This window comes from Ostrea edulis, chromosome 6 (genome assembly GCF_947568905.1).
Source record: "Ostrea edulis chromosome 6, xbOstEdul1.1, whole genome shotgun sequence".
NCBI classification, from domain to species: domain Eukaryota; kingdom Metazoa; phylum Mollusca; class Bivalvia; order Ostreida; family Ostreidae; genus Ostrea; species Ostrea edulis.
In genome coordinates this window covers 15,317,392-15,342,468 of record NC_079169.1, presented here as the reverse complement: position 1 = coordinate 15,342,468, position 25,077 = coordinate 15,317,392, and the positions used below count along the sequence as shown (strand labels likewise).

At 34.5% G+C, this 25,077-nt stretch overlaps 1 protein-coding gene across 1 annotated transcript; it reads left to right on the top strand.

Moving 5' to 3' along the window:
* The first annotated feature begins 7,318 nt into the window (after positions 1–7,318).
* LOC125646785 (myomodulin neuropeptides 2-like) lies at positions 7,319–19,555 on the top strand. The gene is made up of 2 exons (XM_048873319.2): positions 7,319–7,601; positions 18,550–19,555. The coding sequence occupies exons 1-2, from the start codon at positions 7,547–7,549 to the stop codon at positions 19,266–19,268; spliced, it is 774 nt and encodes a 257-aa protein (XP_048729276.2). The 5' UTR covers positions 7,319–7,546; the 3' UTR covers positions 19,269–19,555.
* Positions 19,556–25,077: the final 5,522 nt, after the last annotated feature.

The window sequence follows — 25,077 nt, the reverse complement described above, 5'->3', positions numbered from 1 at the left end:
TTTGAATACCGGTGTATTAATTATTATATTCATGTAAATTACAAACCATCCATCCCCCCTCCCCAGTTTACTTCAGAATGTATGCAAATCAAACAGGTTGTAAAAAGATATTTTATTTTGTTGAATATAGCTAAGTATGAAGCTTATAACACAGGAATTTACTTTGGAATCGAGTGTCTGTATTTTCGCCGCAAATATTCAAATTTTCTTATGCTCCCGGCTATGACGACGGAATACAGCTTTCAGAATTAAAAAACGTGCGATGCAATCTCATATTCTTGTACATGCATAACCCTGATTATTCTTTCACTACTATTATTGCAAGAGGCCTCTGCGCCATACCACTCAGCTGAGCAGTTGCATTTTCCCATGTCAAAGATTAAATCCCACTCTGATCCCATTCTTGCCATACAGAGCATGGTGTGAACAAAGTCTACACTACATGATGAGGTACTCTGATAATTCTTGAGAAGGAATATTGTAAAGGTTATTTTTCCTATTTACATCTATGTATGATTTTAAATCCCTCTTATGATCCCGACAACACCTAGGGGATCATAGAGTTAACAACTTCAATCTACAATAAATGAGGATGTCTGCAGATGAAGAAGATTTGAATTAAAGAATTCTTATATATTCCTATGTAAAATCTAAATATTCCTATGTAAAATTTACATGAAAATATTCCTATGTAAACTTTAAATCCCTGGATATTGCTTACGTAATTTGCCCTTATGATTCTTGAAAGATTTTAAAATCCAACATACATTGTATTCCTTTGTAAAAATTTTTAACACAAATAGTGCCCCACATTGGCTTCGGAAACCACAATTTGAATAAACTTTATTATATAAGGAATCATCTATGCAAGTTACATTGAATGAATTTTCTGGTCCAGTGGTTAATCTAAAATCTTTTAAAAATACCCCCAAGAAGGGGCTGTGGTCCATTTTAACAAATTAAATCCACTTTACTCAAAGATGATTTGCGCTAAGTTTTGTTAGATTGGTCCTGTGATTCTTGAGAGGTTAAAAATGTGCAGAGCTTATAGACGAAAGTCAGATGGACGACGGATTAATTTCGAATGGTGCAATGGCCAACTGCTGTAAACAATTTAGTTAATGCCGGTAACACACTGTTCTGTAACTAAAAATGTCAGTAACACACTGTTCTGTAACTACAAATGTCAGTAACACACTGTTCTGTAACTACAAATGTCAGTAACACACTGTTCTGTAACTACAAATGTCAGTAACACACTGTTCTGTAACTACAAATGTCAGTAACAAACTGTTCTGTAACTACAAATGTCAGTAACACACTGTTCTGTAACTACAAATATCAGTAACACACTGTTCTGTAACTACAAATGTCACTAACACACTGTTCTGTAACTACAAATGTCACTAACACACTGTTCTGTAACTACAAATGTCAGTAACACACTGTTCTGTAACTACAAATGTCAGTTACACACTGTTCTGTAACTACAAATGTCAGTTACACACTGTTCTGTAACTACAAATGTCACTAACACACTGTTCTGTAACTAAAAATGTCACTAACACACTGTTCTGTAACTACAAATGTCAATAACACACTGTTCTGTAACTACAAATGTCAGTAACACACTGTTCTGTAACTACAAATGTCAGTAACAAACTGTTCTGTAACTACAAATGTCAGTAACAAACTGTTCTGTAACTACAAATGTCAATAACACACTGTTCTGTAACTACAAATGTCAGTAACACACTGTTCTGTAACTACAAATGTCAGTAACACACTGTTCTGTAACTACAAATGTCAGTAACACACTGTTCTGTAACTACAAATGCCAGTAACACACTGTTCTGTAGCTACATATGTCACTAACACACTGTTCTGTAACTACAAATGTCAGTAACACACTGTTCTGTAACTACAAATGTCAGTAACACATTGTTCTGTAACTACAAATGTCAGTAACACACTGTTATGTAACTACAAATGTCAGTAACACATTGTTCTGTAGCTACATATGTCACTAACACACTGTTCTATAGCTACATATGTCACTAACACACTGTTCTGTAACTACAAATGTCAGTAACACATTGTTCTGTAACTACAAATGTCACTAACACACTGTTCTGTAGCTACATATGTCACTAACACACTGTTCTGTAACTACAAATGTCAGTAACACACTGTTCTGTAACTACAAATGTCAGTAACACACTGTTCTGTAACTACAAATGTCAGTAACACATTGTTCTGTAACTACAAATGTCAGTAACACACTGTTATGTAACTACAAATGTCAATAACACACTGTTCTGTAACTACAAATGTCAGCAACACACTGTTCTGTAACTACAAATGTCAGTAACACACTGTTCTGTAACTACAAATGTCAATAACACACTGTTCTGTAACTACAAATGTCAATAACAAACTGTTCTATAACTACAAATGTCAGTAACACACTGTTCTGTAACTACAAATGTCAATAACACACTGTTCTGTAACTATAAATGTCAGTAACACACTGTTCTGTAACTACAAATGTCAACAATAACACACTGTTCTGTAACTACAAATGTCAGTAACACACTGTTCTGTAACTACAAATGTCAACAATAACACACTGTTCTGTAACTACAAATGTCAATAACAAACTGTTCTATAACTACAAATGTCAGTAACACACTGTTATGTAACTATAAATGTCAATAACACACTGTTCTGTAACTATAAATGTCAGTAACACACTGTTCTGTAACTACAAATGTCAGTAACACACTTTTCTGTAACTACAAATGTCAGTAACACACTGTTCTGTAACTACAAATGTCAACAATAACACACTGTTCTGTAACTACAAATGTCAGTAACAAACTGTTCTGTAACTACAAATGTCAGTAACACACTGTTCTGTAACTACAAATGTCAGTAACACACTGTTCTGTAACTACAAATGTAAGTAACACACTGTTCTGTAACTACAAATATCAGTAACACACTGTTCTGTAACTACAAATGTCAGTAACACACTGTTCTGTAACTACAAATATCAGTAACACACTGTTCTGTAACTACAAATGTCGGTAACACTGTTCTGTAACTACAAATGTCGGTAACACACTGTTCTATAACTACAAATGTCAATAACACACTGTTCTGTAACTACAAATGTCAGTAACACACTGTTCTGTAACTACAAATGTCAGTAACACACTGTTCTGTAACTACAAATGTCAGTAACACACTGTTCTGTAACTATAAATGTCAGTAACACACTGTTCTGTAACTATAAATGTCAGTAACACACTGTTCTGTAACTACAAATGTCAGTAACACACTTTTCTGTAACTACAAATGTCAGTAACACACTGTTCTGTAACTACAAATGTCACTAACACATTGTTCTGTGACTAAAAATTTATCTTGAAAAATGAAAATAAAGTATATACGCCTTGAACTTGAACTTTTTCAAACATTCCAAGAAGAAAAATTAAATACTGTACACATCAAAGTAATTCCATTGGTTTTTCAGTATTCATTCTATCACGGTTATTACAAAGATCAAATGAATGCCGCGGTCATTATTCTGCGATATATCTTAATATCTAATAACTGATTACGAGGCATTTGATACACATCTCGCTTGCACTTCATGTTTTGCTAATACAACAATAAAGTTGATAACTGTGATTCAATTTCATAATCATTAAAAAAAACTAATCAATATATGTAGCAAAACAAATTTATAGATGGCCGAAGAACATTTGTCATTCAATAGAAATAAATCGTCTGCATTCCTAAATTGAAACACTTGTAAACAAACGCGTCGATGTAGACATGCGCGCAGTACGTGATAGCTGAACTCCCAAAAAGACGGGAAACTGTTGTCCACAACTCTTTAAAAGTTTTGTTATCTACCTTTTATGTAATAACTCGCTCGTACTACGCGAATTGCCTGAAGTGTTCTTGACAAAATAATGCTTTGTGAAATATTCAAAATATTTGAAAATTGTCACCTGAATTAAGCGAAATTTTTTACAATGTAAAAAATCTTCCGGATGATATAATTTTACATAGAGGGGGGGGGGGGGCATTTTTTATTAATAATCATGCGGGGAAGAAGAAAATCCTCGAAGGGGGGGGGGTGTCTAATCGAAACTGGTATTAGATAATTACGACACCTCATTCATACTTCTAAATTTTTTTAAAAGTCTTACATTTGGAATTGAAAGAAAAGATGCTACATGTACGTTCATGTTGAATAAATCTCTGTTATACGTCAATTCAGTAAAAAAAAAATTGAATATATCAAAATCCCGCATTAGACATATTAAAACAAAAGTACGTACCATCTATCCTTCTGTGTTCAGTAAACCAAAAGTGATAAAAAAATTATATAGGTTACATGAGAAATATGTTTTGGTTCCAGCTGACAAAGCTTGTAACAACATTGTCTTTGTTTGTAAGGCTCATTATTACATTTGTATTTTAAACGAACTTGACATTAATTCCACTTTTGGTAATCGTACTTACACTCCAACTGCCCTTTCAAAAGATGAAATTCATGAAGACCATGCTTCAGTTTTAAGACACATTTAATATCCCAGTTAATGGGTTCAATGAATATGAGTTACCGTACCTATAATGGATTCCTAAACTACATAAAACCCTTACAAACAAAGATACATTGCTGGATCCAGTAAGTGCTCTACCAAGCCCCCTATCTTTGCTCCTCACGAAAATATTAACAGTTGTGAAGGAGAAACTTCAAGCTTACTGTGCGACTACATATACCAGAAGTAGTGTAAATCAAATGTGGATTCTAAAGAACTTTTAGTAAACTTGAAATCGCAAAACTTTTCTCAAATTAACAACATTAAAACGAATGACTTTCAACACTTTACACAACCATTCCTCACGATAAATTAAAGAGTAGACTTTTTGACATCATAGACAGTTGCTTCTTCTATAAAAATGGAAAACGAAAATATTCATATCTAGTGATCAGTCATCCAAAAAATTACTTTGTTAAACACCACTCTGATTTCACGCACATGTACTCTAAAGTTGAAATAAAAAATATGCTAGAGTTCCTCATTGACAATATCTTCGTGGTCTTTGGTGATCAGGTCTTCCAAAGGTCTTCCAACAGTCTGTTAGAATTCCCATGGGCACGAATTGTGCTCCTTTGTCAGCTGACCTGTTTTTATATGAAGCAGAATTTATTCAAAACCTTCTACGTGAGAAGAAAAAATCTCTTGCTGTGGCCTTCAATTCGACATATAGATATATCGACCATGTTTTATCTATTAACCATAATAACTTTCATTCATATGTCGATTCGATATATCCCTGTAAAAACGAAATAAAAGTCGTCCACTTCTGCTTCATACTTAGATATTTCTTTGAAAGTAGCAACTAACAACTCAACTTAATGACAAACGGATGATTTCAGCTTCTCCATCGTCAATTTTACATATTCCATTATCACCTGCATATGGTGTTTATAACTGTCAACTGATTCGATATGCATGAGCTTGTTCTGTGTATGGTCAGTTTTTTTTTTAATCAAGGCAAGCTTCTGACAAACAAGTTCATGGTACAGGAGTTTCAACAGTCTCATTTAAAGTCAGCATTTCGCAAATTCTATGGTCGTTATAGCGATCTAATTTGCCAATACAACCTATCATTGGGTGTGACCGGTCGACAGGGGATTCTTACTCCTCCTTGGCACCTGATCCCACCTCTGGTGTGTCTAGGGATCCGTGTTTGCCCAGCTATCTATTTGGTATTGCTTATAGGAGTTATGAGATTGATCACTGTTCGTTATCTTCACCTTTCATACATGTCTTTGAAGTACAATTAAAACTAACAGTACTTTCTTTTTTTTTTTACATCATTGATGCTACATCAGATACCCTTTTACACCTTTTTGAATATACATGTTGTAATCCTTATATTATGAGGGTTATGTTGACGAACTCCTCGTTATGCATCATTGTGTAAATGTTTAAGCTAATTTTAGATATATATTTTTCTTTAATTTCTGTGAGTTTTTAATCTCGCGAAAATCCGCATAAAAATAATTCCCTAGAAAAAACATCGCAGTGCATGATAATATCTGGAGACTGAATGCAAGTGCACGGGTGTTTTACGGGTTAAACTATAATTTTTTATCTACCTAATTAGACAATATTTCTCTCATAAATCTATATTTATTCGAGTTGACCTACTAGGTGATTTTTTTTTTTTTTTTTTTGGAATCCAAAGAACAACTACAGGTAAAGTGATGGATACTCCTGTCCAGCACTGATTAATATAATAGTTTGCTATCATCCATTGATTTATAATTTATAGCATGGAGGTATTGATAGTTATTCATCTTTCTGAAGAAATACGAATAAAACTCTAGACCGACAGAAAAACTGACAACAAATATTAGTTTTAACCTCGTCTTCAACTTGTGAAATTGACGTTGTTCAAACGCTATTCTATTAATTGCGATACATTTAGCCTTCGATGCTCCCGTATCTCGCAGAAAGATGCACTCCTGGGCGATACGCTCCTGCATGATAATGATATCACACGATCTCGGGTAACTCGCAGCAGAAATGACAACATCCACCCCCTTATCATTCTGCCAAATGAAAAGGTTAAAATCAATTTAGGAACGTTTTGGGGATTAAATGTGGCAAGAAATTAGCAATAAATTGTACGGCGTTTTGATGTGTAATATTTTTTTTTTATCAAATAATGCGGCGAAGTCCATTTTTTCAAATTATGGATTTTAGAGACTGTTTGTCTCAAATTATGCTAACAGTTTCAATGTGTTGAAGTCTTTAACATTTCTTTGCTTTGGTGTTCTAGTCTGAATTTTATGTCCTTTTCAAATTGATATGAAGTCATATGCGCGTTTTCTCACGCTTCGACGAGATCTTGTATAAAATATGACTTTAGAAGTACCCTTGATTCTGTGAATTGAATTTTATATGCTGAACAATTATTTCGCCCACAAATCACTCTGGGTACTCCTAATGCTACCAGTATCACCACCCTTGTGGTTTATATTTTTAAGTAGACTTAAAGATTAAAAAGCAGTCAACAGGTCAAGCCGATGAATGTTATTTCGACGCAAGGTCTTGTAAAAAAATTTCTCAGAAATGGTAAATGTCATTTTCTGGATATATCAACATAGAGAAATGGGGGGGAAAGACGTGAGGCCAATTGATCTTCTACGCGCATAAGGCGGAGCTTATAGGAGGCGAGTTGTGATACAGATAAAATATGGAATAGTCAATGAATCAATTGATTCCTATATGACGTCACGACCACTACCATATACACATGATAACGTGTTATAAATTGGCATCAAACTTGATTTACTTCTGTAAGAAGACAAATCCTCACGAGACTTCGACCATCTATTCTTTAATATTACCTACTTTTTCGGACGAAAGACAGAAAATTACTCAAAAGACTTTTGGAAACCTTTACATTTTCTTGGACAGTTTTTAAAAGTTTTCTCCATTCGGCGTTAGATATGAAATATTATGTACACGTCATTCTGCTGCTCCAGTTTCTGCAGATGATATGGGGTAAGTAATCCTAACTTATTCTTTGGACATATCATGTAATTCATAGAGATTGCCTTTATCTAAAGATTAATGTGATAAATGGGTAAGGCATATTTAAAACAAATATTTAAGAATTAATTTTTTTTTAAATATGTAAGATCCACTCTGGAAATCGTTTTCCTCGCCTCTCCTCTCTTTTTGTTTTTAAATGGAGAAGATTTAATCTGTTGATTTTGAGCTGTAAAAGTTCCATCTTTGATTTCTCGTTTTATCATAAATTTTCCCTTGACATACAACTTTGAAACTAATGAAAGAATGGGATTTATGTGTATATGAGTTTAGAATCACATTGTCAATAAAATTCAACAGCGTGAAAAAAAAAATTAAGAATGAAAAACGATTTCTCGCTTTGAAATACGGAGTCGATGTCACGTTCTGCGTTTAAGGCATTTATCTGTTTTACACAAAATCTAATACTGTTACGGAGGAAAATCCGCATGTTAAGCTAATTAATTCCAGTTTAGTGGAATAAGCTGACACCGAGCTTGTCTATAATATCAAATTGCCATTCCCAGCATTCATATTTTTTGCCAATTTATCAAAATCTTTGATACAAAAAAAGTCAAGAAAACGAAACAAAACTGACATCTTCTTTATCATACGAAGGGAGACACTGACGCGGAAAACCATGGTCATGAATTCTTAATCAATTCGTTCGAGGAAAATGTGTAAATTTGTTCTACGAGGAATTTCCATTTGAATGGCATTCTTTGAAATTTCACACAATGCTGTTTGGAGTGGAATTTGTATCTTTGCAAATATAATAATGAAAGTAATTTCTACGATGTTTTCTCATCAAAGAGCCCAGGCATTCTGTGATTATGACGTGATAATCCTAACACGTATATTGCATAGACCACTCATATAATACACGTTTTTATAGGGAGATGACATTTTGTTTCCAGAGGATATTTCAATATTAGTGACATTAATTTTATACTTCACTGGAAATCTATTAATTCAAACTACGAGTAAAATTGGTCGTTACCTGGGCGTTAGATAGGCTACGTAAGTGTGAATAGCAAATTTGCAATTTCTTCTTAATAATCCAATTAAAATAATTAAACGCATCGCACGATTAATTAAAAACTCTCCGGAAAACTGTTTCTTTAGACTGGTTCGATTTTTTAAACTGCAAATATGGATTTTTATTTTGGGTTCAACTTTTAGTATAAAATCCTGATAATGCTGATTAAACTCATATAATCACATCAGAAACGTAGAAACACGATGCAAAATTGATAAACCACAGGGTCATTAAAGACAATAAAATAACTTCTAAATTAAAAGCATAGCTTAATCCGAGTTTGCTCTGAGAGTAATTATCGATAAAATACGATAATATTTACAAATATCAAATTAATTTTGATAAGGCTTCGGGATTTCAAAACTGAATCAACGAATGCAGAGATCGGTCTCTTTTGGAAGGCGTACAAACGGAATTTAGATTGTAGATTAATTTCGATATGAATTAGTTTACTTTTCGTTTTGATCACAGACTGATCATGATTCAAGAGTTTCGACTATGGTTTCAGATTATGTCAGAAGTATCAAAATGTCAGTATAGTACCTCTACCTGATTCTAGTATGCACCAACAACGACCATCATTATCGAATAAATACGCATCTTTATATCGCTGACAGGTGAAACACACCTTCGGGGGAATCATCTAAATTTTTTCAGGCAAAAATCTAATTTTTGGCATCTTTGGGGAAGATTTCATGGTCGCTAGATTTTTATTAACTAACATTTTCTTTATTCTAGTTAGGGAAGACTACTCTGAATTAGGTCTTTGAGTAGAGTAGACACTGTCTCCAGCATATGTTCTGTTACACGTTTACGTCTGAGCAACTGTCTTTGCAGCAAATCTAATTAACAGATAAAAAAGATTATATCGCTTAGAATTTATTTCTGTGGAAATTCGCTAAATTTGCAACCTGCTAAAATTTGCATTTAGCTGATAGATTGAGAGATTATTTCGCGTACATTGTTTTAATACATATGTATACCTAAGATAGTATTATAGTTTATTTTCCTCTTACAACTGTTTATACGTCATTTCCGGAAAACATATTAATATTCAAATACTCTAATTCTGTACAGAACAATTATTACAATGTTTGATGGTTTTAAATTCGGACGCTTTTCATTATAGTTGCAATTTACCTGAATGAATTTTACGTCAAATTACTATAGCGAGTAGATTAAGCAATTTTAAACTCTCGTAGCTACCTGCCTATCGTGTGAGGCTGTTGTTATCGTAATATAAAACGCTCTCATTCTTATTACAATATAGCGTCCGATACCCCGCCGTTACAATTTAGCAATCACTGATACTTCATCATTGTGCACTTACCTTTCCATTAAATGGTCATTCCTGACAAGAACGAAACATTACACAGAATGGGAAGTACCACGTAACATTCGAACATTTCATCATCGTGTCATTGAAAGTCAAGAATGTCATATAATCGAGATAGAATTACAAGGTCAGCTCTCGTTGGAATATAAGGAAAATTGGAGAAAGCTGTATCGGAACCAAGTATCGTAAATGCTTTGTTTCCGCAAACGCCTTTGATTGTCTATTTTAGTCATATAAGATGTATTTAAAAGACATTTCAATCAGGAATCTAATCACGTTCTCAGTGGAGCCCATTTTCATCATTTATTTTTCTTCCTGTCTAATTTACCTTGTATTTTTCGGTGATCTTGAAACAGTTAAAACGACAACTTTTACCAGTCACTAATGTCTTTAAAAGAAAATCGATTAATTTTACGAAGTATTTATTTGGAAATAACAAGCCATCCTTTCCTAGTTCGTGATTCGATGTCTTTGAGCAAGCAACATGTTTGAATTATTCTAAAAGAAAATATCATAGTAGAAAGCTTCGACACCTTAAGCAAGATTTGTACATTTTACATCACGTTTTACGCCTCGTAACAAAACCCTATAAAAGAAACATGCTTACTACATTTTGAGAAGTAATGAATGGAAAAAGACATAGCTGTCATCGGGAACAGTCTTTTTCAGGCTAAATCACCCTCTCTATATGTGAACGAACCTATTCAAAAGTATAAGCACGAGAGACTCTTAAAACGTTTACGAAGGTTTATTCCGAATCAAAGCGCCCAACTTCTTTGAAGTGTGACCTACACAAGGACATGATGATACGTGCTTAGATGAATCCTCTCTCATCACATTAATTCCTCCATCAATATCATTCCTGTGAAGTATGTAATTTGTGCTGTTGGTTGAGCAAAATCCTTTCTTTGTGTAACAGAAATTATGGGTTTTGTTCACTCATTTCTATCTCCAAGTTTTTGCTTCTTTGAAACTGTTTGATAATTGCTGTCCTCAGAACGCTATATTAGAGAGCAAAGAACGTCACGATTTTCTTATTAGTGTTCTAGAGATGGCTTCCGGTACAACAGAAAACGTGCACCAATATCTGTTTCACTGTGAAGTCTGCAGTTTTACGAAAAGAACCCCCGTATTTTTAATCTATTTTATTGTCATATACGATGTAGGGAAGTCACTCTTATTATAGACATTGCTTTATTTAATAGGAAAGCGTTCAAGAAAAACAAGTCCCTCACTTTTGCATTAAAGCTCTGAATACATCAATCAAGTTACTCGGAACAGGAGAACACGCGCAAAAATGTCGGCGTTATTATAAATTATTTTCCCTGGAAATGGTCTGTGACAGTGCAACAATTAAAAATAATAGTGAAAGTGCTAGTCTACTGTTCTTTTCATCTGAATCTTTTCAAAGACTCTGCTAATCACGATATCGATACCAAAAGATGGGAAGTTATTTGCACTCGCTTCCGGTTACGTCATATAATAGTTTCCGAACCACTGGAAAAATGGTATTTGGCGACAAAAATACCGTTAATTTGAACACTTACTGTCAAAATTCTATCAGATAAACATTAATGATTAGTTCAGCCATTTTTGTGTTAATTGAAGTTTGATCGCCATAAACAATTGGGAACTAGCATTTTCATCTCAATTTTCTCTGTTGATCATGCATGTGACATACATTGTTAAAGAAATTATCGATTTAGAAAACTAATACGATTTAGAAACCATTAAATTTGATAGAATACATCTATTTTCGTTTTCTGTCGTGTTCTTTCAATCTTTTCTTCCTAGATAAAAGTTTAATTTCGATTTTTTTATTGCTTTTTCACATTGTAAAAAGTACATGTATTCTAACATTGTTAGTGTTGTTTCGGTCAGAATCGCATTAAACATATAGAATAAAATGAAAAGAAATGATTGTGGAAAAATTCCAATAAGTATCCTATCAAACGTTTCCATATCCCCTTTTCTCTGATTATGAAAGGTTAACTTCAAGAAAAAGTTTCTTCATAACCAGGAAGTAATTTTTTCACATTGTTTATTTTCCTCTTTTAGAACATTCAGGTGATCGAAGGTTGTATTTGAAATACACTTATGATATTTTATCTGCACATTAATCCTTTTTTTTGGTTGAAGAATTATACAAACACTGATTAAGCATGAGAGTCCATCAAAGCTAATGGCATTTCAGATGGATTATGTCATTATTTTCTCATTTTTCTAACACTCTGGAAAAAAAGCTTTTGAATAGTAGGCTTAGCACCTGTGGAGTGAGATCACGTGGGTTTCCTCTGAAGCATTCATTCTGCTTAAGTATCTTTTGTTGCAAGAAACCTTTCTCGTCGTAATCATAAAAAATCATTAATCTTTAACTCCTCATTAAAAACCATAAACTGGTCTTCTTGATTACTTGATAGATATATTTCTTAAGTGGAAATAATCAATGTGACATTTATGTCATGGCGCATATGGGTGGATATTTACTGGCGACCGTTGGTGACCTGCAGAAGCGCTCGATTCGTGCATCAGGGTAAAGGGCAAAGATTACGGGTATGAATGGATGTCATCTAACGACACTAAGAGGTCAAATGAGAAAAAAAACCGTAGATAATTCAATAACCCACACATTTGACGAGGCTGGCCGTTGTGTACTCGTTAGCAGGCAAGAGGAATGGTTAAAATAAATGCCCCCTGTTGTCTCGTGTTATTTATTTTCCTCATCTTTGCCGATTAGGACGGAAATCGACGGGCAGTTAATTGTGAATCATTATTCTTCCAACTTTTGATCTGTCACTTGGCAAGTATTTGCAAACCTTTCATTAGTTTGGATAAAGTAATCTCGCAGAATATTAGAATTAAAGTTTTACTCCGGGCGAAGTCTGGGAAATTGAAAAAAAGGACATATTTTAAAAACATAAGTGTGAGTTACAACAAGGCACTAGATTATCCGATATTCTTCAATAAAGATGTACTCTGCTATGAAATACATGTCGCGTTATTCAGTGTTGGCCAATATAAGAAACTAGCTCCCAACATTCAGTGAATTAATACCTCAAGTATATTTCAAGTTTGAAATTTTGGAAGAAGACTTATATAGGCTCTGCCTGCTATCTAACTCTTGTTATGTTATTCATAATGAAATATTTTAAATTAACTCAAACTTTGATATATAGAATTGAACACGGTCGCATTGAGTCCTGTCTGATTAGATTGAAGATTTGAGACAGCGCTGTTTACCATGAGATTGATATAATGACGTCATAAAAGACTGACCATTAATTTAAAACAGAATATTAGTTATCTATTATGATCAAACCGGAAGCTGGTTCCGCCACACTGGAGAACTGAATGGCCGAAGCTGGCAGGCTGATAGTGACAGTGACATAAGAAAGTTTTATTGCATTTTCATTATTTCCCGAACAAGTTCACACGACAGTCATTTTATCGTCTCTAATTGACGTTAATGTGCTAATTGACGATTTTGAGTCGTTCCGTCACTACATTACACATTTCTGCTTTGACATCTTCCATTTTCTCTCACCAACATCGCGTGACGACGCATTCGTCGCCTATAATAAGACCGTTTTTCGCAGTTCTACATTAGGCATAATAAGAACGAATCGCCTGTTTTATTGCTGTCCACACAATAATTCCCGCCGCCGATAAATTTGTTACGAGTTCATGAAATGTTAAGCATTAAGTCTGATTTTTCATTAAGAGGTTTGAGTCAATGCTAGATTCCCCCCCTCCCCCTTTTTATTTTGCAATGCTATATCATTGTGAATAAAAATCTTAGAGACTTCTAATATTATGCATTGAAGCCTTTATCAATGGCTAATGATAATTTCGCCCGAACTCATTCCAGGTAAAGGTACTGACGTTGAGTTAAGTTATTACCCCGCCTTCAATGTTTTACTCTCCCTCCGTTTCTTTCTTTTTGAAACTCCTCATACAACAGCCAGATTTATAGCTTCAAAGGATACCATAGGTATTCCATCAGCATTGTTATCTGCCATTGTTCTCCTAACGTGTAACTTACTAATCATTTGCAAAATACTTATCCTGGAAATGAAATGAAATACAAATTTCAAATTAAAGCACCACTGAAAAATCAAACAGACCAAATATAAAGGATTAATTTCATGAACAGTGAGTTGTTTTATTTCAGGATAGTAATTAATCAATGTGGATGTTTTAATGGAAATTTAAAAACTTGGCGAAGCTGGAGTGTGGCGCCCAGTGTGAAATTCCACCTGCAATTATTTGCATTACCCGCCGTCATTCCAGAAGTTGCGCAATTTATGATCAATTACATCGAAGGAAACACCTTAATTAGCCATTTTTCTCAGTTTTTCTTGCAAGGTGTCCCGATTTTGTTTTGCATTTTTTTTTTAAATTTACAAGTCATTACAATGAAACAATGAAATGAGTATTTAGAATTTTAATTTTCTTGTGATGCCTTTGACTCACAAAAGTTTATTTTCCCTGTTTAATGATAAAACATTTCCATTTGTTAAGAGAATAACTGCTGAAATCTAAGGCGTCTCATTCATGTTTATATATAACCTGTACATTTGATACATGTAAGAGATAAAGGAGAAATCATACCGACATAAATGAAGATGATCGAACGTGTTAATTGAACGCGTGCTAGTAAAAATCTTCCCTCATTCACTAGATATTTAACGAATGTTTACACCGAGTAGTTTTATTTGAAAACTCTATAAGAGAACACAAGTATAAAAAATCATCAAATAACGACTAAATTTTCGTTGTAACACTCATGATGCCGCTGTTCACGATGACTTTCGTTAGGAATTTTTCTTCTTCACGTACCCGTCTCTTGGTTTTAGAGTTGCAAAAGGAATGCAACTAAACAGTTCAGAATTATTTCAGTTTTGTTGTTGCTTCTCACCCACAACACTGCGATTCAACAAGAAAAAGATATGTTTTTGTAAAGATCGTACAATACTCGGCAACATTCAACTTGATCGCTCAACGTGACATGCAAATAAGGGAATAATAAATTTACGCATTCCGTAGAAAAAGATCTTCATAATCTCATCGAAATCTTTAGCGACCGGGCCAAACCATTCGAACACCCGCCATTTTCCCGCCTAATTTCCTATTTACATTAATAAAGGTTTCCAACAAGATAAAGCAATCCCAGCGCAAATGATCTTGTCTTCTTATTTCAGATAAAGCACTCATTTCCAAATGTTTAATTTGGTCTCGGTAATTAGGAAACATGGAAAAATGATGAAGATTTCAGATCAGAGATCTTTGCTTGGCTTGTTGCTGATGACAAGATTAAACATCTCACCGTATTATACAAATCTTTTCTTAATCACACTCTGCTGCTTTGCATAGTACACTTTGTCGTTAGAGCAGATTTTATCACGTGACCTACCAGAACGTTTAACAACATCGGTCGTTCATTTGACAGTGATTAATACTTGTAACATACTAATTTCTTCACAGTATATACTAGTGATACAACTACAGACTAAATGAAAATAAATTGCTTTCCACAATAAAGAGTATTCCAAAAGAAATTTCCTTGGTGAAAAGTACAAAAATATGTTCAATGCACCGCATGATTACTTTGGTGTATTCACACTTCATATCTAAATACAAAATAATCTGCATTCATTTATAAATATAATTTCACAAATCATTAATCAATATGCTTGAAGACGAAAAAACAAAAAGGCTTTTTAGTAAAATTCATTTCCGGTGCACAGTTCTATTAATATTTTTTTTACGGATATTATATATATCAGGAATTTTGATATGTCAATGGCCTGAATCAATCCTAATCAGAACAATATTGTCAATCATTGAATCGTGTTATATCCTATTTATATTTTGTAAAGCCAAGTATGTAATAAAGCTACGTGACACAAATCAGTCGAGTAAAATTAAAAAAAAAAATTAATTAATAAAAAATCAACATAATTAAAGTAAGCCTATGAACTGCTTTAAATTAATGTAAATAATCAAGCGTACACTGTATATACCACCGCATGTACATCCAAAAGTTAATCGACTCTTCCTTAAATTAGTCAATGATTTTTTTGTTATTTGTATCACATGTGTTTCTCTCTCTCTCTCTCTCTCTCTCTCTCTCTCTCTCTCTCTCTCTCTCTTCTTCTTCTTCTTCTAGTAATGATGTTTAGCTATCTTTACTCAACAGATAAACTAAGAACGGCATGGAGTCGGGACATGACCTCGCTACATTAATAGAGACAACAATCTAAATATTACCGTGTTTAGCACAAAAGCATCACACCGATTCATTAATACTATTGACCACGCCATTAAATTTGATAGAATTGTAAGAAAATGTGGGGATACTTAGCAATTTGTTCCGTTCTATCTGATGGTTGTAAACGTGAAGATGCCCGTGAACCCGTTTTAGAAAAGGCAACGACCATCAAAAGCTATTTGTTTAACACACAGGATTAAGTGAGATTTACAAAAATGCTATTGTTTACATTCGTGAGTTTTTAATGAAAGAGAGGCTTATGCGATAGTAATCCAAAGTGTTGGTTATATTTACAAGCAATTTGGAAATAACTTCATTTTCATATCGATTGAAATATTCCAAAAATGAAACTTGTGTAAATGTAATCTCAAGTTAAAGTTTCTGTGACTAAACTGAGGAAGGGGCGGCCTGACGGACGGGCTGACAGACATATTTCATCGTCCTCAACCTTCAGCTGAAACAGAGGGAAAATTGGTTTAAACATTAATCTTTCATTAGTTTATGCACAACTATACGAGTTGAAGTTTCTCTATTTGATTTATCATTTTAAAACAGTACAGACTTTAAACACCTTTTACACGTTCATTACTTGTACATTCTGGAAAAAACTTATGTACATGAAAGGTGAACATAACGAACAATGATCAATCTCATAACTCCTATAAGGAATACAAAATAGAGAGTTGGGCAAACACGGACCCCTGGACATACCAGAGGTGGAATCAGTTGCCCAAAGATCAAATATGGGCGGAAAGTAGTATTAAAATTGTAAAGAAGCCATGTAAGGAAGAGACAACTGCACTTAAAAGGACATTGGCTGCCAAAGTACCTAAAATCACCACTGACATACCAATATTTATACCTCGTGCAATCCATTATTGCAAACTTCTTTTGTTTATGTAGAAACAATAACTGAACCATTATTGTATGGAAGTAAAGCATTCACTGCTCAGAAGGTTTTACATTAATTTTATAAAATTCGGTTGGAGATTAATTCTGATCACTAGTAAAATTATCTTTCTTCATTTATAATGCTTTTCAGGATTTTAATCATGGTTCAGAATTATTGGGGGGGGGGGGTACATACTACTTGACAGCAAATGCTCCTTTAATGAGTTTTTTTTTTCCTCTTAAAATGCAATAATCATATCAATATATGAATTTGATATATCTTTCAATTGAGTCGTAGTTTTTTCTTCTAGATGTTTAAAAATAAATTGCCTATATTTTCAGCTAACAATATAATTAATTAATTTTACTGGCTTTTCTTCCCTTTCTGGAAATCTATAAATAAAAGGTTTGAATATCAAATATCAACTTTTCGTCAGACTTTGCAATTATTCAATCTGGCAAAGATATCCATAATATTTTACTGTATGTAGAGAGGAAAGGTCTTTTGAAGTTTTTGGTTTTGTTTTGTGAAACATACACTGTACTGAATATCACTGACGATCTTTATTTCTTTGAAAGGTAAGCAGAAATGTTTAGTTTATACCAAATATCCTATCTATAATTCTGTAATTATATCAGGTGAAGCCCGAGTCCTTGGTGACTGGGTTTATATTATTGTAAACTGGTTTCCAGTTCTAAGCTGAGGGTACCTCCATTTTGATTTACACGTGGGTTTAGGTTTTATTTTCGATATCAGTAGATCCGGGCCCTGTAAAACGTCTTCTTTAGCAGCATTCAGTTTAAGATTTTCTGCTTTATATCAGTAGATCCGGGCCCTGTAAAACGTCTTCTTTAGCAGCATTCAGTTTAAGATTTTCTGCTTTATTTTCGATATCAGTAGATCCGGGCCCTTTAAAATGTCTTCTTTAGCAGCAATGAGTTTCAGACTCATGTGGTCTATGTATCAATTCAAGCCTAATTTCATGTAGGTAGTATTGCCCTCGTCACATCTATACATGAAGTAAATGACAGTCTAAACTTAGTAGGATTCTAAAATATATTTCTTATAAAGTTCAAACAAGTCGTAATCAATATGTATGCCATAAAGAGGCCTATACAAAGGGATTTTTGTTTTTTTCTTACCACAGTGGCCCCAATAAAATATTATACAAACATTCTTAGGAAAATTCAATTATTCATGGAAGTTCGGCCAGCTACTGCAAATGACAATTCTTACGAAATGAAAATCATTCTGAATAGATCGAAGTGAGAGTGTCACAGCTACTTTTACATACTTTGAAATAAAAGTCATGGAATGACCTACTCTCTAGCCCCTTTGAAAAGCTAAACTTGCTCATTATAGCGATGTCTTCCTTATTTGCAGGCTCCACAGACTCCGTGGATGAATCGCATTCCAGAGTGAGGCGAGGTGGACTGAGCATGCTCAGACTTGGGCGCGGATTACAAATGTTGAGACTGGGAAAGCGGGGGATGCCCATGCTCCGGTTAGGTCGTTCAAATGGACTGAGTGAATCTGAAGACGAAGATTTTATGTACCCGGATGAGAGCGAGTTAGGGGAAGGCAGAAGACAAGTACCGTTGCCAAGATATGGGAAAGATTTGCAGCAGCAGTTACAACTCAACTGGTTATTACAGACCATGTTAGACAATGATGTGGATACAAATGGAATAAGATATATTCGTCCTGCTGGTCGCCCTGGACGCTTCAGGAGATCACTAAAGCAAGATGATAGCGAGGAGAAAGACAGCCAGGAACGAACCGTACCACATCCCCGCATCGGCCGCTTGATACAGATCGATGATTTCAAATATCCATCTTCCAAACTTGACGGATACTATTTAACCGATTCTAATGTATTTACGGATAAACGTGGAATGCCAATGTTACGGTTGGGACGAGGAATGCCCATGCTTCGTCTGGGCAAGAGGCTTCAAGATGGCGGATCAAAACGAGGCATGCCGATGTTAAGACTGGGGAAACGCACACATGTTCAGGCAAATTCTGCTTCGCAGAGAGATTCAGAGTCAAATCAAAATAAACGTGGAATGCCCATGCTTCGCCTAGGAAGAAATGCAAATTAAAGTTAACATACTTTACCATATACTAAACTCATCTCTTTGCAAACAAACATTGTAGTTATGGCACTCCGAAAACTGTACTAGCAAGCAAAATTATTATTTAGTATGATGTGTATAAAGAATTTTCTTTCGAATATATCTAATGTCCATACAATATTAATGACTTATCAAGTAACTGTCGCAATTATCAAAGTATTATTTTGTGATTGTTTAAAATATAGAAGCACTGTGATCATTACTGACTTATTTTGAATTATTTTGTATACATGATTAAAGGTGTTGATACAATTTGTTGCGCTAGTATTTGATTTCTCAGAAAATAAAGAGTATTAACTGCAAGAGTTTAGTGTCGGAGGTTGATTAAATGTTAAATTGAAGAAATAACAATGAACACTCGGAGCAAGGTTTATCAGACACATACTCAACGTGGCTATAATGCTCTTCCTATTTTTAAACCTGTCGCATAATCACTGCCTGAAAACTTTGAACAAAAGGCGTGCATATCAACCATCATTATTTATATGGCAGGCGCTTTCAACCCCACCCCACTCAAACCCAGAAATAAAAGGAGAAGAAAAAAAACCACGAATATATTCTGAATAGCGCATTCATTCTCGACTTTGACAATTTTGGATTTTTAATATTTTTCTTTACATCAGCATTGCATGTATGACAGCACCACAATGTCTATGCTATTAATTAATTCGCCATGCTGAAATGAATATACAATATGAGTAAATTGTTCCTATACAGATTGTAGGTGAATTTGATTGCCACACTTAATATGATACAGACAGTACAATGTTAAGGATAAACGGTATATACATGAATAAAGAGCTGGAATTTCAAATTTTCCCCGCTGCTGAAAGAAGGCCGTGCCTCGGAGTTGTCGAAGTTACGGGCATTGTTTTCTTTCCGGACATCACACTCTCTAACACTACTAAAATATAACAACAAAACCTACACAGCATACTGAATTCATGCCAATTTACATCAGATACAATTGGGTTTTTTTCTTGGAGTTTCTTATGTAGATAAAAAAAATTGCATTCAATATTGCCTTCCGTTTTTTGTGACGCAGGAACTAATAGAAGGCCATTTCGATTACGAACGTACAATTATTTGGTAACACAGTGAAAACCACTAAAGTGTAGGTGAAATGTTGGAAAATATGTCTCTTCCTGGACTAAATGGTACTTGTTTCTGGTTCATAATCATTTCGCACTAGATGGGAATATCGATATAATATTTGTTCAAGTGGCCTACAGATTAAATTACAATCCACAAGTACCTATGATTGAATTTCAATTAGGTGGTGGAGAAACTTTTCTTTTTAACTTTATACATGAGATTTCTGTTCGTCCGACCAACAGAGACAAATCTGTGACTAAAATGATAATTTCGAGTTCCGTAACTCAGACACACGACACACACTAAACGAATCCTGCGAAAGAAACCAGGTCGGTAGTCAGTCACAAACTAAACTGTTTGTAAGGATATGTTACTAGATGGATAACACTTACAAATCAGTGCCAGGCAGATTATTGAAATTCTGATTAAGTCTGAGTTTATTTCACGAACCCAAGGTCTCGTTTTAATATTCGAATGCAAACTGCACATGGTTTATTAGGGGGAGGGGGTTCAAATCGTGTCAGTGCCACGTGGTAGCTCTTCAACATCATATATGAGCACATATGTGTGCTTAACCTGAATATCAAGTCACTAATTCGTGATCTGTGATAGGTTGTTCGAATCAGATCAGAAGGGAAAGTTCCTACCGGCCATCCTTCTACAATTTATTTCATATGTGGAACTGCAGAACCGTAAGATATGTTACAATGTCAAAATTAATTGATTGCTTGTAGCGAACTACATTGCAATATACCAAGGAACACGAATACATCGCTAATTAATGGCAAAGAAAGTAAAGGTATAAATTGCAAGCTGATAGTCTGCGACGGTTAATACAAGGTTATGAATAAAACATGAAGGTCAATTATCTTTTATTGACCTTTGGCTAAAAAAATTTCAGAAATAGATTTCGCCCGAAAAACAATTTCAAATCACATTAACAATCAATTTGAGTATATATTTAGAACAAGTATTCGAAACAAATCCCATTCCGCAAAGGTGCCGATGTGTATTAATTAGAAGTGCGTGTAACAGATGGTTTTAAGAATAAGATTTATTGTTCAAAGTAGTATAATTATTTTTATATTTTCTTCTTCTCCAACCTTAATGAAATGAAATTGTAATACATCATACCAGAATTACAGCACTAAATAGCGAGAAGGAAATGCTACAATAAGCCACCAGAGGGCACTGAGATGCTGTAAATCCGCCAACACCATTGTTAAAATCCAAAATAAATTCCATTTTTATTACCATACGCCTAAAAGTAGGCCCACTCTCTCAAAAAATGTCATTGAAATCTTTGAAAACATTGCGAAACATCTTTTGGATAGACATGTAATGGTGAGTACAGGACCAGCGTCTATTTCTTTGTTAGAGGGATGGATAAATATATGAATAAATTTTGAGAGAGAAAACCCACTATTTTTGTTAAAGGTATTTGTAATTGTATGTCAATCAAAAGGCGTTGTCTTTTAACTTGCAACCAAATCTTAAAGATGATTTTACTGCGACAAAGAATAGAAAATTATTCATCAATAAACATCGAAAACCTTCTATTGAGTGTTTTCAACTCTAAATGCACCCAACTTATGAATGAACATTTATCACTTAAAACTGCTGGAATTTATATGGAGATTTCAAGCCAAAGGTTGGTTTTTTCTTTTACCAAAGATTACAGGTAAATCATACCTGGAAATCACAGGGAGGTGTAATTATTTCGAAGCTTGGGGAGATTATTATTTCCAAAATGATTCTCAGCCAGAAAACAACAAGGATATTATTGGAATAACATTTGGTAAGCGTTTTACTCTATGTGCCTGAAGAGTCGATCGGTGTTCTAATTAAAGGTAACGAGGACGAACACAGAGAAAAGTTTCCAATGTTCACCCAGGGGAGATCCGGTCCTTACAAAGCGACGACTTCAATCAAACGGGTTTGGAAGACCCATTAGATCTCGTTATACCTCCACAATCGATGAGGCAATGATGTTACTTAATCACCGGCCGTAGTCACCGCTGTATCGGACCCGGTCACAAATAACTCTAAAGGTATTAAGCAAGATATTGAAATAAAGTGTTCCAACGCACAGAGGATGGTCATCAAGTTCTGAGAAATCTAATTATGAAAATATCCCCAAAATAAAACCGGACACCCACTTCCGGTTCTTCCGTATTAACAACTCCATTTTTGTATTCACATAAAAGACCGATCATGGATTAATAGATTGTTTACATGAAGTATATTGTTGGTGACCTCTTATGTTTAGTAATAATCAAAAGTTTGACTGCAAACTAGGTATTAAGACTAATAACACTTATCAACATTATAAAATGGCAAAGTGTGTTTTTCTTGGTTTTTTCCCCTTACATGCTATTTTGTAAATTGTTATGATTTGATTACTTGGTAAATAAAATCTCGCATCATAGAAATGCCGGCATTGTTTTGTGCATTCTCAACCAATACCAAATTTTGGACTTCACGTAGTATCATACACGTGCTTTCTGGGACCTTTGTAAATACCCGGTATGGCATAATTTTTGTTGGTGAAAATATTAGATATTGCTCAAATTCCGTAGTGATATCGGCTGAATATTGAAGCCATGACATTTAGGGGGGGGGGGGGGGTAAATCAGTTGTCTGAGTACGTTTTCTTTCCAACCGCTGAACTTTTGAATGCTATTATGTTATCAGAGTATCGTATTTTTGAACAGAAAAATCTGCGAAAACTGAACTGGCATATTTATTCCCATTATGCATTCTCTCTACATAAAATCCATTCAGACCAAAGGTAGATCATTATATTAAACATGAACACGTTCTCTTCGTAGGTTTATCTCATTTGGGAGGTGAGATGACCGCTCTCGAAATTTTCACTTCTCTAGGATTTTAAATTTCAAATTTTGTAGAATTTTCAAACACTTTCCATGATTGCTGGGTCCCTTAGGAAATATTAAAAAAAATTTTTTTTAATTTTTGAGATTTTGTAGAAATTCTAAGATCTTTTTTAAAATTATTATTTGTCCACAGGAAATTCATGCCGGTATTTTAATCATGTGGAATATTTTTTCAAATTTCTCACCAATCAGATGAGAGTACCCTGTGACAAAGGTAGCTTTGGAGCGCGTTCTGAATCTTTTTTTTTTTTTTTTTTTTTTTTTTTTTTTACATCGTTCCTATGTTCGCAAACGTGTGGAACATGTTCGCAAGGAGTGGGCGCGTGTTTGTTGTATAAAAGAGCGAGAATTTGCGTTATTGGTGCTTTATATAATTCTTAAAGTAAGTGTAAGGATAGAAAGAGTCGCAATGTCGTGTCTGTTCTCGAACATTATACTTCATGTAACTCTCAAAATAAATGATACAAAAGAAAGAGGGTGTATTAAGCTTTTCAAAATACGTGAGACAAGTCTGAAACTTTAGTTTCAAACAACAAAGTATCCTCACTAGTCCCTGAGCAGTTGTTTCGTGATACGGAGGTCGTAGGTTCGAGACCCTGTTCTGGGACTAGAGCGGTTGTTTCGTGATAAGGAGGTCGTCTGTTCGAGTCGTAGGTTCGAGTCCCTGTTCTCAGAGACTAGAGCGGTTGTTTCGTGATACAGAGGTCGTAGGTCCGAGACCCTGTTCTGTGACTAGAGCGGTTGTTTCGTGATATGGAGGTCGTAGGTTCGAGTCCGGCTCGTACGTTGGTCACAGTAAACCTAAAACGTAAAAATTCGGAAATGACTGCTCTCCGCCACACGCTTGACGTTTAGAAGTGAGAATCTTGGGTCTTTCGGACATGCTTTTGACATGATAAAGAACCCTTTCTGCTACGGTCCTGAGCGTCATGCGTAGTTCTAATTTGTGGTACTTCACCTACAACTGGTAACGATATGAAATAAAAAATTCTCGAAGGGACGTAAAACAGAGTGTACCTAATGCATTAGGGAAGACTTCTCGTATCACGAACATGCTCCGGTTTTGTACGATGTTTTCGCCGTTTGGATGCACAGATATACGTGTCTTGTATTAAGAACTAGCTGCAGAGGTGTAGCTTTCTGGAATAGAAATTTGGATACATCAGAGAGCCCCTGATCCACCCTTTATATTTATAGCACAACCTTTTCTGTGCACGATTTAGACCTTACATTGCTGTATTCTTGCATCGCTGACTCAAAATTTCAATAAATCCTAGCAGATTTTTTCATTTCACTTGTGTCAAAACATCTTTAAACACTCATTAAAGCCCCATAGGGACTGAAAACGCACAGCTTCAAATAATTTTGTTTTGTTGACGTAGCCTTATTAGGTTGCCAGTGGAACCCAGTCAGTTATTGTTTTTATTCGTAATTCCAATACTATGTACATATTCGGTCTTCATTTATCATAAACACATGTAGCTGACAAGGAATGAAAAATGTATAATTCATTTAGACGTAAGATAAGCCCTGGAATATTGGGAAGTGTTCAGATTTGTATATTATGAGATCCTAGTCTGGTCCCTTTGTTTTTGATAGCAAAGTGTCAAAACGGAGTGGCATGGGTGGGGACCAGACTAATGTGAATTTAATTTCATATTCAAACCTATTTAATCACAATTTTCTTTTTTAACTGAACTGGAATGATTTCATCCTAAATAATTAAGTGTATATATGTACGTAAATGAATCTATGTGATCTAGATGCATGTATTTACTATTTCA